The sequence below is a fragment of the Spermophilus citellus genome (genome assembly GCF_964194105.1).
Source record: "Spermophilus citellus genome assembly, chromosome: 11".
Lineage (NCBI taxonomy): Eukaryota > Metazoa > Chordata > Mammalia > Rodentia > Sciuridae > Spermophilus > Spermophilus citellus.
Genome location: NC_138192.1, coordinates 41,894,241 through 41,910,154, shown reverse-complemented (window position 1 = coordinate 41,910,154; position 15,914 = coordinate 41,894,241). Strand labels below are relative to the sequence as shown.

At 38.3% G+C, this 15,914-nt stretch overlaps 1 protein-coding gene across 2 annotated transcripts in view; it reads right to left on the bottom strand.

Moving 5' to 3' along the window:
- The window catches only part of UBXN4 (UBX domain protein 4), a 36,494-nt gene extending 20,939 nt beyond the window's left edge, over positions 1 to 15,555 (bottom strand). Inside the window, exons 1-5 of one of the 2 annotated variants that reach the window (XM_081261622.1) lie at positions 15,322 to 15,555; positions 6,178 to 6,280; positions 3,473 to 3,501; positions 2,680 to 2,798; positions 1,457 to 1,634 (exon numbers count right to left, since the gene is read on the bottom strand). In XM_081261622.1, coding sequence (XP_081117748.1) covers positions 1,457 to 1,634; positions 2,680 to 2,798; positions 3,473 to 3,501; positions 6,178 to 6,280; positions 15,322 to 15,403 — 511 coding nt within the window. In that variant the 5' untranslated portion in view covers positions 15,404 to 15,555. The remainder of the gene's footprint in view (positions 1 to 1,456; positions 1,635 to 2,679; positions 2,799 to 3,472; positions 3,502 to 6,177; positions 6,281 to 15,321) is intronic. The other variant, XM_081261621.1, reaches the window with a different exon arrangement.
- Positions 15,556 to 15,914: the final 359 nt, after the last annotated feature.

Here is a 15,914-nt window from a genome sequence, read left to right as displayed (position 1 = left end):
AGCCACAACCCCAGCCCTAGAACTTTTTTTTTTAAACTAAAGTTGTTCAAACATAGAATAGGCTTCTTAGCAAGGAAAAGATGAGCTTCCTATCACTGAACATTCAGATACAGAGAATGGTTTGACTTAATGATTTTTCAACTGTGAAAGCACACACATTCAGTAGAAAACACACTTCAAATCTGGATCTTTTTCTGGGCTAGTAATATACAACAACATTGTCTATGGTGAGTGGAATACACATCAATCCATAGCTCCCAGTCAGTCAATGATTATGAAGGTAAACCACTGTATTGATAAGTTATGGTGCTCAGTAGGTTAAGTATATTAAATGTCCTTTGGACTTAGTGTTTTTCAACTTGTAATGGGCCTATCAGAACATAATCCCATCTATAGAGGGGATGATTATCCGCCTGGATGCTAGAGTAGGATTATATGTTAGGATAGTGATATTCTAACTTCATGATTTACCTACCTTTATGTTGCCTGATACAAAGCTTTTATACTATATAACTCTAATTCCAAATATATAATATAAAATTTCTCTTTTGCCTTTTCTACCAACCCTTTTGTAGTCATACCCTTTATTTCTATAGATGTTTCATATTTTTTATTTTAATTAAAAAAATAATACTTTTCCCTTTTAAGCGTGTGCAGCATTTCAGATGTTACAAAAGCAACTATAAATAAATTAGTTCATTTGAATCTTTCAAAATTCTCTAGGCTGGGAGATATTTATAAAACTGCAAAATGTTACAATGACATTCCTTGAATTATATAAGCACAGCAGCAGAATTTACTATGGAGTACCTGAGAATGAAGGATACATTCTCTGACTATCTTCTTCTGCCACTACATGACACAGATATAATTAAGACTACTCTAAAATTTAAAGTCGAAGGTAGAAAAAAGAAAAACAATGTCAACCAGCACAGTGGGACATGCCTGTAATCCCAGCTACTTAGGAAGCTGAGGGAGAGTTCAAAGCTAGCCTCAGCAACTTGGAAAGACCCTGTCTCAAAATAAAAAAGAATTGGAGTTGTAGATGAATGTAGAGCACCTCTGGGTACAATTCCTAGATTATAAAAATACAACAACAATAAAACCTAAATATATGCACATATATTTAGGTATATATACGTATATTTACATATATAATTATACATACATATAATTACACACACATATATATATTTATACCTATATATATATATATACATACATACATGTTAGGCAAGTGCTCTACCATTAAGCTACAGTCCCAGCCCTTTAGTTTTAAAAATATTAATCCATGCTCTTTGTTTATTTTTTTGTGGTGCTGAGGATCAAACCTAGTGCCTCACGCATGCTAGGCAAGTGCTCTGCCACTAAACTACAGCCCCAGCCCAATCCATACTCTTTAAAATACAGCGAAGGGATATTTCTATTATACCCAAAAAGGTATTCTAAAAATTACCTGTTGCAACATCTGACTTTGTATCAGGAGAAGTAGGTGGTGTCTCACAAAGCTCTGTATTTCTAGACTGGGAGTTTTCAGACGTGTCATTAGGTTCAAATGAGGCGGATGGAGTACACATTGAACTTTCTGACTGGCTGCCATTTGCCACTGATGTTTCACCTTTTAATGAGTGCATCTAGGGAGAAAATAAATGGGAATTTAATTAGCATATAAAAATCTGAATTTACCATGGCAGATGAGACTAAAATATGAGTTAAGCCAATTTGTACTAGAGATAAGTACTAAACTTTCATAAGTAGACAAATCTAAAATGTATAATCCTAAATATGACAAAATTACATCATGGAATTCAATTGCAAGTTGGTAAGAGCATAAAAAGGTGTTATTAAATTCAAAGAAAAAGTTACAAGCTTATATTATTAGCCTCTTTCCCAAAGTGGATAGAAACAAGGAATTTATGTGGTTAGGATCGGGGGCAAAAGAGAAAACTGAATAAGAAGTTACTCAAGTATTAGGTAAAGGCATCTGTATCTTCATAATGCTATTTTCAAAACCAATCCAGGTAGCCAGGCGTGCCAGTGCATGCCTGCAGTCTCAGCTACTTGGGAGGTTGGAGCAAGAGGATCACCTGAGCTCAGGAGTTCTAAGTCAGTCTGGGAAACATAATAGCTCCTCACCCCCCCTTTTTTTGGTATAAGGGATTGAACCCAGGGATACTCAACCACCGAGTCCCATCCCCAGCCCGCCCCCCTTTTTTTTGAGAGAGAGAAAAATATTTAATATTTATTTTTTAGTTTTTTGGTGGACACAGCATCTTTATTTTATTTGTATGTGGTGCTGAGGATGCCAGGCAAGCGCATTACTGCTTGAGCCACACCCCCAGCACCCCCAGCCCTTTTTAAAAAACTATTTTCTTTAGAGACAAGGTCTCAATGAGTTGCTTAGGGCCTTGCTAAGTTGCTGAGGCTGGCTTTGAACTTGCTATCCTCCTGCCTCAGCCTCCCGAGTTGCTGAGATTACAGGTGTACACCACCACACTTGGGTTAAACAACACCTCTTAAAACAAAAAGAACAGTCCAGGAAGATGGTCTTTATATTTTTAAGTTTAATAGTATAGCAGATTCTTTATAAGAGGGTCTCTAAAAATATTCCAATGTCAAACTCTTGATAAAAGGTCAATTTCCTGTATTTATGCAAAAAACAGTTCTATTCCTCCTCACCTGTCGGACTTTATGAATTCTTGTAACGAGTTCATCTGCAGAAACACTTCCAGCTATTACTTCCAAAGGGATCCCACTGTCTCCAATAAAGAAACTGGATGGAACACATACTACAGGATCTGTAGTTTAATTAAGTCTAACAATTCATGTGAAACAAAAGGATAATTTCTGGAAACATTACTAATAACAACTTATTTTTGTGAATTTCATAATACAATCCACTAACATGTTTATAAAATAATTTCAACTACCATAACTATAGTGTATGTGGTAAATAAAATGATTTATGATTTACTTATTTTTATACTGAGGACTGAACCCCAGGGGAGTTTTACCACTGAGCTAAATGCCAATTCATTTTAAAACAGGGCCTTTAAGTTGCTAATAAGCTCAAACTTAGAATTCTCCTGCCTCGGCCTCCCAAATTTCTGGGATTACAGTCATGTGTCACAGCACCTGGCTATAATTGAAGACATACTCCCCATTCTTCTCCATTGTGATATATATATATATCTTTCTACCAGCTGCCTCTTGACAGCTACTTCTAATATTTCAACCAAATTGTTCCATGTGGCTTTTTAGATATTCACATTAAAAGAACAAACTGTATTCTCCCATTAAACACATGTATTATCTCAAAGGACACTTTGTAATATGTTTCTGCAACTAAGAATTTAAGGTTTTCTGAATAAAAAACCACAATTACCAAATTTTATGAATTAGCCAAAAAAAAAAGGTAAATGTGTAAATTGTGTTAGTATCATATAAAACCAATTGTTCATTGAAAGGATACAAATTTGTGAAAATTGTAGGCAGGCTTCACTGTAAAACAAAATGGAAGAGAAGAATCACTAGATGAATGCAACTATTTCCCAAAACTGTTTTTTTAATAAAACTTATTGTATCAGTCACAACTCTTTTTTCTGAAATTAATGGCTAAAAGCAAAAATTGTAACTCTGATTTCATAAAACATTTTTGGGTTTATTTTTCTTATAATTTTCAGATTAAAAAAATCATTTGACAAAACTGGATTTATTCAGTATCTACCATGATGCTTCTTCAGCAGCAAGTATACCTGAATACAAAATTTAACCTGTAACAAGATAGAATTATGACTTACTTGTGCATGTGAACATAATATTCTGAAACAACAAAGGATTCCAAAAAAACTAAATATCCACCAATAAAAACTGATTAATTATACAATCACAGAAAGGAAAAAGGTATAGAAAAGTGGATGAATGCCACCATTTTTGTAAAAAAAAAAACGGGAAGAATTTTCTTAATTTGGTTGTCCCCAGAGAAGGGAACTGGGTGGTTAGGAATGGGAAAGACTAACACCAATAAGATATTAATTAATGTAGAGTAATGTAGATTGATTCCAAGAATTAATTCTCATGTCTTCCATATTTCCAACAAACCCTTATATTCTTCCTGCCATTCGTGACTCTAAGAGGTGCTTTTTGGAAGACAATAGACAATATAAATAAAATGATATGATGTATTTGACTGATTCCGTTTTCAAAAAAACAAAATAACAACAACAACAAAAAAAAAACACAACAGGGGACTGGGGCTGTAGCTCAGTGGCAGAGCACTTGCTAGCATGTGTGAGGCACTGGGTTCGATACTTAGCACCACATAAAAATAAACAAAATAAAGGTATATTGTCTATCTACAACTACAAATAAACAGGGATGGAAATATAACTCAGTGGTATAGCACTTGCCCAGCACATGCAAGACCCTAGGTTTGATCCCCTTGCCCCCCCCTAAAACAAACAAACAAACAAAAACCCTACTATAGGGCTGGGGTTGTGGCTAAGCGGTAGAGTGCTCACCTAGCATGTGCGAGGCCCTGGGTTCGATCCTCAGCACCACATAAAAATAAATAAATTAAATAAAGGTATTGTGCCCAACTACAACTAAAAAATAAATATTTAAAAAAATAATTAATACAGCTCAACAAATGTAGTTTGGTGAGCTGGGGATATAGCTTAGTTGGTAGAACGCACAGGCATGTGGGTTCAATCCCCAGCACCCCCCCCCCCCACACACACACACACACTCTAATTTGGGAACTGTTGTATAAGGCAGGCCATACTATAGTTTTAATTGTAATATTTTTGTTAATGTAGAAATTTTTAAAAAATATTTCCTTTAGTTGTACATGGACACAATACTTCATTTTATTCATCTTTTTGTATGTGGCGCTGAGCATTGAACCCAGTGCTTCACACATGTGAGGCAAGCACTCTAACGCTGGGCCACAACCCCAGCCCCAATGTGGAAAATTTCTAAATAAAAAAGTTTAAAAGCCCATAAGTTTAGTTAAACATTTTCATCTTGTGATTTTTAAACACATTATTTATTCTGATATTATCAATATCAAAAGGCAGGAATACCACTGTGTAATTGCTAATGAGTTACTCTTCCTAGGTAGTGATCACTATTGACTTCTAACATCACACAGAAAGATAACAAGGTATTATAGCACTATCTAAAAAGTGATCTTAAAGGGGGGGAGGACGAACCTGAATCTATCTACCAATTTATAGAAAACAGGGGACAGAAGAACTAAGGAATAGAGTAACTGTACAGAATAAATGATTTATTTTTTCAAAACAAATTACAAAGTAAAAAGAGGTGAAGGAGAAGTCAACAGACTAAAAGACTTCAGAAAGATCCAAATGATCCTGAATCAAAAGAACTATGATACATCAATTAATAAAACTATGACTTTGATAAGAAAGTTGAAAATGATTATTAATAAAATTAAATAATTATGAGTTTGTTTCTGAAGTATCACAGTTAAGTTTAAAAAATTAAGCACTGTTGTCCTTCAGACACACGGAAGTATTTATAGATGAAGTGATGTGATGACGGATTTCTTTCAAAAGCATATGGTTGGCCTGGGGTTGTGGCTCAGAGGAAGAGTGCTCACCTAAGCATGCGTGAGGCACTGGGTTCGATCCTCAGCACCACATTAAAAAAATAAAGGTATTGTGTCCACCTACAACTAAAAAATAAATGTTAAAAAAGAAAAAAGCATATTGGATACCTGGTGTGGTGGCACACACTTGTGGATATTTTGTATTATGAAGGATCTATAAATGTCCCTATCCCTTTGGAATTAAATAGCTCCATCCCCAAAAATAGGTTCCAAGAAACTGAAGAGATATCACTCACTTGCAGAGGTATTCAATATATGGCTTACACTTAGTTCCAAGTTCTTGGAAGCTAGAGACCACAATTCTTTTGCATTCCTGCTACATGTTACATGGCTGCTCAGTAAACTTGAAAAACCTGAGATTTTTTTCAGCTAGATGCAATGATGAATTTGGAAAAAAAAAAAAAAAACAATTAGAATTTCAGTTCTCACTATGCCTTAAAACATGACATCAGCATTCTTATAGTCCAAGAGTAACATCCGTGAATCACAACAAAAGACCACAATTATCAAATAAAAGAAGTGAAAATATTAAAGCATAAGCAAACCTTTTGGTATCGATTTTAATAGCAACAAAACTGTTTGAAGATGCTTCTGTCACTTTCTCATCTTCCCAACTTGCAGCCATCTCTGTAGACTGCTCATCATCGCCTGTAAAACATTTTAAGAATTCTTAAAATATACAGCCAAGATTTGCTGAGTCCGAATTATTTTTTCTGGAAAACTGTAACTTCAAATAAAATATAATATCATATGTAAAAATCCATCAAGGGCTGATGATACAACTCAGTGGTAAAGCATTTGCCTAGCATGCACAAGGCCCTGAATTCGATCCCCAGCACCACACACACAGAAATCCACTGCTGACTTATATGTTGAGAATATTTACCTACTCACATTTTTTTAACCTTATACCTTTATTATCTTTAGTTTTTTTTTTTTAAATGTGGTGCTGGATATTGAATCCAGTACCTCACGTGTGATAGGCAAGCATTTTATCACCGAGCCACAAACCCTAGCCCTTACCTACTCATTTTTATAAGCTGCTTTCTTCCAGTATGCACCTCCTTCCCTAATTCAATCTACCCTTTGCCTTCCCTATCTCGGGTATCTGTTTATGGTAACTCCATCCTTTCAGTCCTAAGGCCAAAAACCTTAGTTAAACTGGGCATAGTGGTATGTGCCTGAAGTCCCGGACACTTGGGAGGCTGAGACAGGAGCACTGCTTAACCCAAGAGTCAGAGGTCGGCCTGGACAACTCAACAAAACAAACAGGTCTGGGGATATAACTAGGTGGTAGATAATTGCCTACCATGTATGCAAAAACAACAAAACATTCCCAGTTTTCCAAGGATTCTTCATACTGCTTTCCATATTTTTTTTGAGAATTTTTTATATATATATATATATATATATATATTTTTTTTTTTAGTTTTTGGCGAACACATCTTTGTTTGTATGTGGTACTGAGGATTGAACCTGGGCCGCACACATGCCAGGCGAGTGCGCTACCGCTTGAGCCACATTCCCAGCTCCCATGCTTTCCATATTGGCTGCACCAATTTGCAGTCCCACCATCAATGTATGAGTGTACCCTTTTCCCCACATCCTTGCTAACACTTATTGTTGTTTGTATTCTTAATAGCTGCCATTCTGACTGGAGTGAGATGAAATTTTAGGGTAGTTTTGATTTGCATTTCTCTAATTGCTAGAGATGAACATTTTTTCATATATTTATTGGTTGACTGTATATCTTCTTCTGAGAAGTGTCTGTTCGGTTCCTTGGCCCACTTATTTGTTTTTTTGGTTTTTTATATATTCTTTATATATTTTTTTAGTTCTTTATATTCTGTAGAGATTAGAACTCTATCTAATGTGCGTGTGGTAAGAACTTGTTCCCAATTTGTACGCTCTCTATTCACCTCACTGATTATTCCTTTTGCTAAGAAGCTTTTTAGTTTGAATCCATCCCATTTATTGATTCTTGATATTCCTTCTTGTGCAATAGCAGTTTTATTAAGGAAGTTGGGGCCTAGACCAACATGATGGAGATTTGGGCCTATTTTTTCTTTTAATAGATATAGTGTCTTTGGTTTAATTCCTAAGCCTTTGATCCACTTTGAATTGAGTTTTGTGCATGGTGAGAGATAGGGGTTTAATTTCATTTTGGTGCATATGGAGAATCCTTGGAAAACTGGGAATGGAAACACCATTTGACCCAGCTATCCCACCCCTTGGTCTATACCCAAAGAACTTAAAAACAACATACTACAGATGAAGCCAGATTTAAAGATAGGTAGTTAGTGTAGTTAGGTAACTCGGGTCAAACTGAAAATGAAGGCCATGTTGAGAATGAAGTCTGGGAAAAGCAGAACAACTTTTGGAATGTTAATGTCCCCAAGGCCCAGAGCCCATCCCAAAGAAATGTTAATGAAACAGCTCCCAGCAAACTTGAAGATGCTGACCCAAAAGTCCTTTCTGCCCAGATTACTCCTTTGGCCCACCTGTGCCCCACCCTTCCAGCCTTCCCATCTACATTCCATCACTGAAAGATAACAGAAAAGGACGGGAATGGGGGGGGAACTAGATGAAGACCTTAGCTATAAAAAAGGGAAGACATCGCCCTTCTATGACTTCCACCTCCTGGGTCTCCTCCTTCCTCCGGGAGAAGTCTTTTCTAACGTCCTTTAATAAAGCCTCTACTTTCCACTCTAAACTTGCCTCGGGGGCTGGGGATGTGGCTCAAGCGGTAGCGCTGGCCTAGCATGCGTGCGGCCTGGGTTCGATCCTCAGCACCACAAACAAACAAAGATGTTGTGTCTGCCAATAACTAAAAAATAAATATTAAAAAAAAATTTTTCTCCTCTCTCTCTCTCTCACTCTCTTTAAAAAAAATGAAAAATATTTTTTAAAAATTCTCTCAAAAAAAAATTTTTAAAAAAATAAACTTGCCTCGGTGTGCTTCTCTGGTGTTATACTTCAACATTGGGGAAGCAAGGACTCGTCAAGGGTAACACAGGGACACAGCCACATCAATGTTTATATACAGCAGCACAATTCACAATAGCTAAACTGTGGAACCAACCTAGATGCCCTTCAGTGGATGAATGGATAAAGAAAATGTGGTATATATACATAGTGGAATATTATTCAGCATTAAAAGAGAATAAAATGTGCAGGTAAATGGATGGAGGCAGAGAATATAATGCTAAGTGAAATAAACCAATCCCCCCCCCCCCAAAAAAAAACAAATGCCGAAGGAAGTCTCTGATTTAAGGATTCATAACACACTTCGGGGCAGGGTGGAGGATGGGAGGATTAAAAGAACTCTATAGATAGGACAAAGGGGAGGGAGGAGAAGGGAGGGGACAAAGGGGTAGGAAAGAGGGTGGAATATGATGGTCATCATTATCCTAAGTACATATATGTAGACATGAAGGATGTGATTCTACTTTGTGTACAACCAAAGATATAAAAAATTGTGCTCTTGGGCTGGGAATGTGGCTCAGGAGGTAGCGCGCTTGTCTGGAATGCTTGCGGCCCGGGTTGAATCCTCAGCAACACATACCAACAAAGATGTTGTGTCCGCTGAGAACTAAATAAATATTAAAAATTTTCTCTCTCTCTCTCCTCTCTCACTCTCTTTAAAAAATTGTGCTCTTTATGTGTAATATGAATTGTAATGCATTCTGTTGTCATATATAATTAAAATAAAATTTTAATAAAGTGAAAAAAAAATCAACTTTAGTTGTCCTTGACTCCAGTTGACCATCTCCAAATATACTTGGAATGTAACTATTTCTTACCACTTCCACAGTACCACCCTAATCCAAGCTACACATTTCAGCTAAAATAGCTTCCTAACTGGTCTCCCTACTAGGTCTATCTATTAACATAGCAACTTTCTTTACAAAGAAAAGATTATATCATCCCTTTCTCAAATTTGTACAATAACTCCCCATTTTTCCCAAAGTAAAAGCCAAAGTCTTCATAAGGGCCATCGGCTCTACACACGGAGCTTCTAATTTACCTCTCTGAATTCATTTCCCATTTTCTTTTTTTTTTTTTTTTAAAGAGAAAGAGAGAATTTTAATATTCATTTTTTAGTTTTCGGTGGACACAACATCTTTGTTTATATGTGGTGCTGAGGATCGAAGCGGGCCGCGCACATGCCAGGCGGGCGCACTACCGCTTGAGCCACATCCCCAGCTCTCATTTGCTTTCTTGTTATTCCTTTCTTTTCTATTCTCAAATACAAAAGACACTCCAGATTTCTGGTCTTCAATCAGCTGCTTTGAATTTTCTTCCCCAAATATCTACATGGTTAACTCTCAATTCTCTTTACCTCTCTGCTCAAATATCAACTACTCAGTAAAGTCTTCTGTAATTTCCACCTACAAATTATATCCTCAGATACTTGCAGAGCTCTCTTGTTTTTTTTTCCAGTATTACCTATCATTTTCTAATATACTATGTGTTTTACATTTACTGTTTTTTTTATTTACTGTTTATTATCCTTTTCCTCCAGCAAGAAAGTTCCACAAGAGCAAAAATTATTTTCCATGTTATAAATTCAAATCCCTAAAAGAGAACTTAGCATATAGTAAATACTCAGCATATAGTAAGCACTCGATAAGTATTCAACAAAATGAATAGCTAAACTTCTGGCACAGTAAGAATCTTACTCTAATGTACAGTTTTAAATAAACAAGCCAATAATCTAAATGTCAAAAACGTAAGTTCCTTCTTCATATTTTACCTGATTCTATTTACCAAAAAGAACCAATATTAACAGTTTGGTAAGTATTAAGGCTAAATATTAGCCAGGCATGGTAGCACATGCCTGTAATTCCCGTGGCTCGGGAGGTTGAGGCAGGAGGATCACAAGTTCAAAGCCAGCCCCAGCAACAGCAGGGGGCTAAGCAATTCAGTGAGACCCTGTCTCTAAATAAAATACAAAATAGGGCTAGGGATGTGGCTCAGTGGTCTAGTGCCCGAGTTCAATCCCTGGTACCTCTCCAAAAACAATACAAACAAACAAACAAAAAATGAAACATTGTCTGCTCTCTTTGGGGCTTAAAATCTAACAGTATAAAAAAAAAATTTAAACAAGTGGACAACTATAAATGCTTACAGTAATAAATACTATTAAAAAAAAAGAACTAAAAGAAAATGACAAGAGACCTCTTTCCAAGTGTCAGGGAAACTTTTTCTAAGGTAACATTTAAGTTAAGACCTAAAGAATGAAAAATCTGGGCTGGGATTGTGGCTCACCAGTAGAGGCCCTGCTGGCTTCAATCCTCAGCATAAAATAAATAAATAAAATAAAGGTATTGTGTCAAATTATTTCTTAAAAAAAAAAAAAAAAAAAGAAAGAAATAAAGAAAGAAAGAAAAAAATCTAAGCACCAGAGTTCCCCAACCAGAAGAAATACATATGCATGGAAAGGCCTAAGGAACTGTGTGACTGCCAGTTCAATGGGGAGCACAAAATGAGTTAAAGAGTCAAAGATGACTCCCAAGGGCTGGGGTTGTAACTCAGTAGTAAAGTGCTTGCCTAGCATATGTGAGGTACTGGATTTGATTCTCAGCACTGCATATAAATAAATAAAACATCCATCAACAACTAAAAAAAATCTTAAAAAAAAAAAAAAGATGACGACTCCCACACTTATGATTTATCCAACTGAATGTACAGTGGCCACTGAGAAATTTCACGCTGGCAGAGAAAAACATATACTTTTAGGCTTGAGAATCGACTGTGAGGGATCTAAATGAGGATGTCACTAGAAGTGGCTAGAAGTATGGATGTGTTTGTGAGGTTCCCTCACCTATAATGTACCATGTGGTCAGGATCCCAAACTCCACAATCCCATTGCTAGCCTTCTGGGGGCAACAGCTGTCACAACAGCAGAGGCAGAAAGTTGAATAAAACTTTCAACTCAGACCTTTTTTTAATACTTACTACCCAGTGCAATAACCAATTGTCAACTTTATTATCTTATTCTATTTATCACTCTATGAAGTTAGATGGGCCTATGATTTTAGAGGAAAACAATGTATCCTTGAAAGTATTAGCAGTATCCAAAGGCATTTAAATTCTGAAGCAAGTTACACACCTTTGTATAGCCTGCCCTTCCAATCTAAAGGATCAAATTGCTTAAAACTTAGTAATAGGGTCTATATTAACAAAACTCAAACAAAACCTCCCAAACAAAATGAAAAACAGTAAGTGGTGTCTGATATTAACAAATTTAAGCCTGCCTCAGGACACCAGTTAGTGAATAGAAATATACCTTCACTCCACACTCCTTGCTGGATTACTGCAACAAAACCAAATTATCTTGCTTTACCTCTTTCAATTTAAACAGTTAACAACTGAAAATCCTTATTAATTTGCTGGCTAAAGTAGCAATAATCTTTCTAGTTTCCTAACATGGACTGTACAACATTCTTTAATTCATCCATGAAAATTTCATTAGAGGGTAGGGGTTGTAACTCAGTGGCAGAGTGCTTGCCTAGCCTATGTGAGGCACTGGGTTCAACTCTTAGCACCACATAAAAATAAGCAAATAAAATAAAGGCATTCTATCTATCTGTAATGAAATTTTTTAAAAAAATTTCATTAGAGGGGCTGGGGATGTGGCTCAAGTGGTCGTGTGCTCGTCTGGCATGCGTGCGGCCCGGGTTCAATCCTCAGCACCATATACAAAGAAAGATGTTGTGTCCGCCAAAAACTAAAAAATAAGTACTAAAAATTCTCTCTCTCTTAAAAAAAAAAAAAATTCATTAGATAAAGCCAGGTGGTGCCTATAATCTTAAATATTGGGAGGCTAAGCAGTCACATCATTTGAGACCAAGAGTTGGAGGCCTGCCTGGGCAATATAGCAAAACCCAGTCTAAAAATACAAAAAAAAAAAAAAAGCAAATTTCATTAAATAAAAACAACTCACCTAAAATGTCTCCCACTTGAATAGTTTTATGAACCAAAGTATACTCTTGAGATCACTCCTTCTAACCATAAGGATCTTTTATTACATTGCTATCTTATTGTTGTGGGTCTCAAATCTAAGGAAATCATGGCAGTTCTGGATATATTGTTCAAAGTTATGAACAAAACTCTACGCAATCTGAAAGTGTTGCAATTTTATGAGGACAGTGTCTACATATTCCTAGAGTAACACTAATCCTATTTAGTATTGGGGATTAACCAGTAAAACTCTAGAAAAGCTAACTATATTTTGGAACAGATCAAGACACAGATCTTGTCAACAATCTTTCTACATTCAACAGAGTTGTTAATATTCTCAATCCATGTAATACCTGCTCATCAGTATCAAAATCCATAACTTTATTCCAAAGACTTACAATAGTCTTTGGGTTTCTAAATATTTGTTAATCAAATCTAGCATTTTGGGCTAAGGATGTCACTCAGTGTTAGAACATTTGCTCAGTGTGCAGGAGGCCCTGGGTTTCATGGCTAACACTGAAAAAAATAAATAATTATTAATATTTCTTTTTTCAAATTAACTACCTCAAGAATGTCTTTTAGGAATGTTTAGACATCACCAATTATTTTCTGTTAAAAAATATGACTACCATAGTCCTAGATTTCATTTCTACACCAGTTTAAATTATTAAACAACCTATACCTGTTCAGTTTTTTGTCTTAAACAAAAGATGCTGGGCACTGTGGCACAGGCCTGTAATCCCAAATACCTTTGAGGCTGAGACAGGAGGACTGAAGTCAGCCTAGGCAACTTAGCAAAATCCTGTCTCAAAATAAAAAGGGCTAGGGCTGGGGCTGGGATTGTGGCTCAGCCATAAAGAGCTCACCTAGTAAAGCCTTGGGTTCAATCCTCAGCACCACATAAAAATAAATAAAATAAAATATGTGTCCAATTACAACTAAAAATAAATTTTAAAAAAATGGTGAGGATGTAGCTGGTGATAGAATGCCTCTGAGTTCAATCCCATTTGGGGGGTGGGGCACACTTTTTTTTGAAGTTAACAAATAAGATGTAAATTTGGGGCTCAGTGTAGAGTGCTTGCCTAGCAAACATGAGGCATTGGGTTTGATTCTCAGCACCACATAAAAATATAAATAAATAAAATAAAGGTATTGTGTTCATCCACAGCTAAAAATAAAAAAAAATCAAAAAGATGTAAAATTTTCAAGTGTGTGACACTGATATAAGCCACTTTATGACTGTGGACCCAAGTTCCTCATCTATAAAACAGTGATGATAAAACCTGTTTTACCTACCACAAGGATCAATGGAGATTTTATGTGAAAAACAATTTAAAGTGCCATAAACCTATTACTGAACTCATAATAAGCATAATGTCAACAATTTCAATTCATTTTTACCCATGTTTTTCCCAACTGCATTATAGCAGTAATTTATGAAAAATATAACATAACCCCAGAACAGACAGCCAATAAAAACTATGCAGCTCTTCTAATTAACAGCAATAAAAATTTAGCACAAGGAAACAATTAATATTCCAAATTTAATGCTAGAATTCATTTTCAGCAACATGCGCTATATCTCAAGGAATAAAGGTCTAAGAACTACTAAGATATTAGGAAAGTTACCACTAAACCGTTACTAAACAAGTAGTTGAAGAAATACACCTCAAATTAACAGTGGTTACAAATACTGGTCTAAGGAATGACAATGCGCAAAACCACAGCGGCAGGCGGTTTACTGTAAATCTACAAAATTTCAGTGATAAAACAGAAGCATATGGAGCAAAATAACACAGTGCGCAACATATGGTAAATTAATTAGTACATGTTCTAGAAAACTCTGTTAATTTTAGGCTAGGAAAAGAGTGGGAAAAACCACAGATTTCATTAGTACTTCTTTTAAACCAAATGTGAAATACAAAAAAATTCTAAAAATCAACTTGAAATAAGGTAGTTAGTGCTGAGGGGGTGGTCTATCATTAAAATTTTTTAAACCTCTACCAAGCTCAAAAGTTTGCGTTTCAGGTGTTAACACAGTAACCCCAGCAACCGTGAACATCAGGTGGTTTCTCTTTGTTGCTTACCGATGACACAGCTTTCTTCCTCAGTCCATTACTAATTAGGATCCCAATCACTTGCCTACGGCCTGTTCTCACCCCCACCTGCACAGGGGAACTGAAGGGCGTCCAAGCATTCCGATGAGGGACCAAGGGACTCGGAGGGGCGCGGGATGGGGGCTTTGGGGGTCCGCCCGCGTCGGCTCCTCGAGAGGCGCGGGTGAGAGCCTCGGCGGGGACGAGCGCAGCTGGAGGCTGAGGGCCTCGCTCTCGCGTCGCCTGGCCGAGTGCAGGGAGGTTTCGGCGGGGCTCAGAGTGCTTTAGGGGCCAGGCCCAGACGGTGCCTCCCGCCTCGGTGCCGGGAGAGGCGAGCGGAGGGGCGGGCCTGCTGCATCCCAAACGGACCGCGGAGGCGCTGAGAGGCCGCCCGGGCCTCTCGGGGCACTGAGGAAAGACTGGGGACGCCTAGGGTCCAAGAGCTGGGCGCCTGGGGGAACCTGGAGGCGGGGCTGCAGCTGTGCCTGGGCGCGGGATGTCAGGCTGCGAAAGCCGAGCGGTGTCAGTGTATCCAGGAGGAAAGACCCGCGCCTGAGACAGCAGAGGGCGAAAGTAGGCCCCAGGGGGGGTGTCCCAGCCGCATCTCGAACCCTCCCCCCACCTCACCTGCCACAAACACCACGAAGACCGCGCCGCTCCTCTTAGCCGACGCGATGGCGGCGGGAATGGCGCCCTGGAACCACAGCATCGCTCCCCTCGGGCCCAGGAACTCGCTCCGTTGTAGTCACAGCAGTACTGGAGCTGGCCCCGCCCTCCCCCTTCGTCGGGCCCCGCGGCCCCCGCAGCCTCAGCTGGCCCGGCCCCCCGCCTCCCGCTCCTCACAAACGCGCACTCCCGTCAGCGGCCCTTGGGACGCGCGCAGGCGCGCGCGTGGCAAGGAGCGCTCGCGTCACGCCGCCGTCGGCGCAGCGCCCAAGCGCCGTGTCTCGTTGGCAAGTCAGTGCGTGCGCGCGCCCGATACACCTCAGGCTTTGCCATCCGGGAAGTGGAAAGAGGCAGTGAGAAGGATGACTAACCGCTACGGAAAGTCGGCGTCGCTGGCAGTTGAGGCATGGCGGGAATTGTAGTCTTAGGCGTGTTTGTGGTTTCCGAGGCACCACGAAAGGGGAAGTAGTGAGCGCCGCTACACATCTGTGAAGAGGGAGAAGGAAGCCAAGAAGTGTGTCACTCTGACCAGACTATTCTATCCTCGGCTTCAT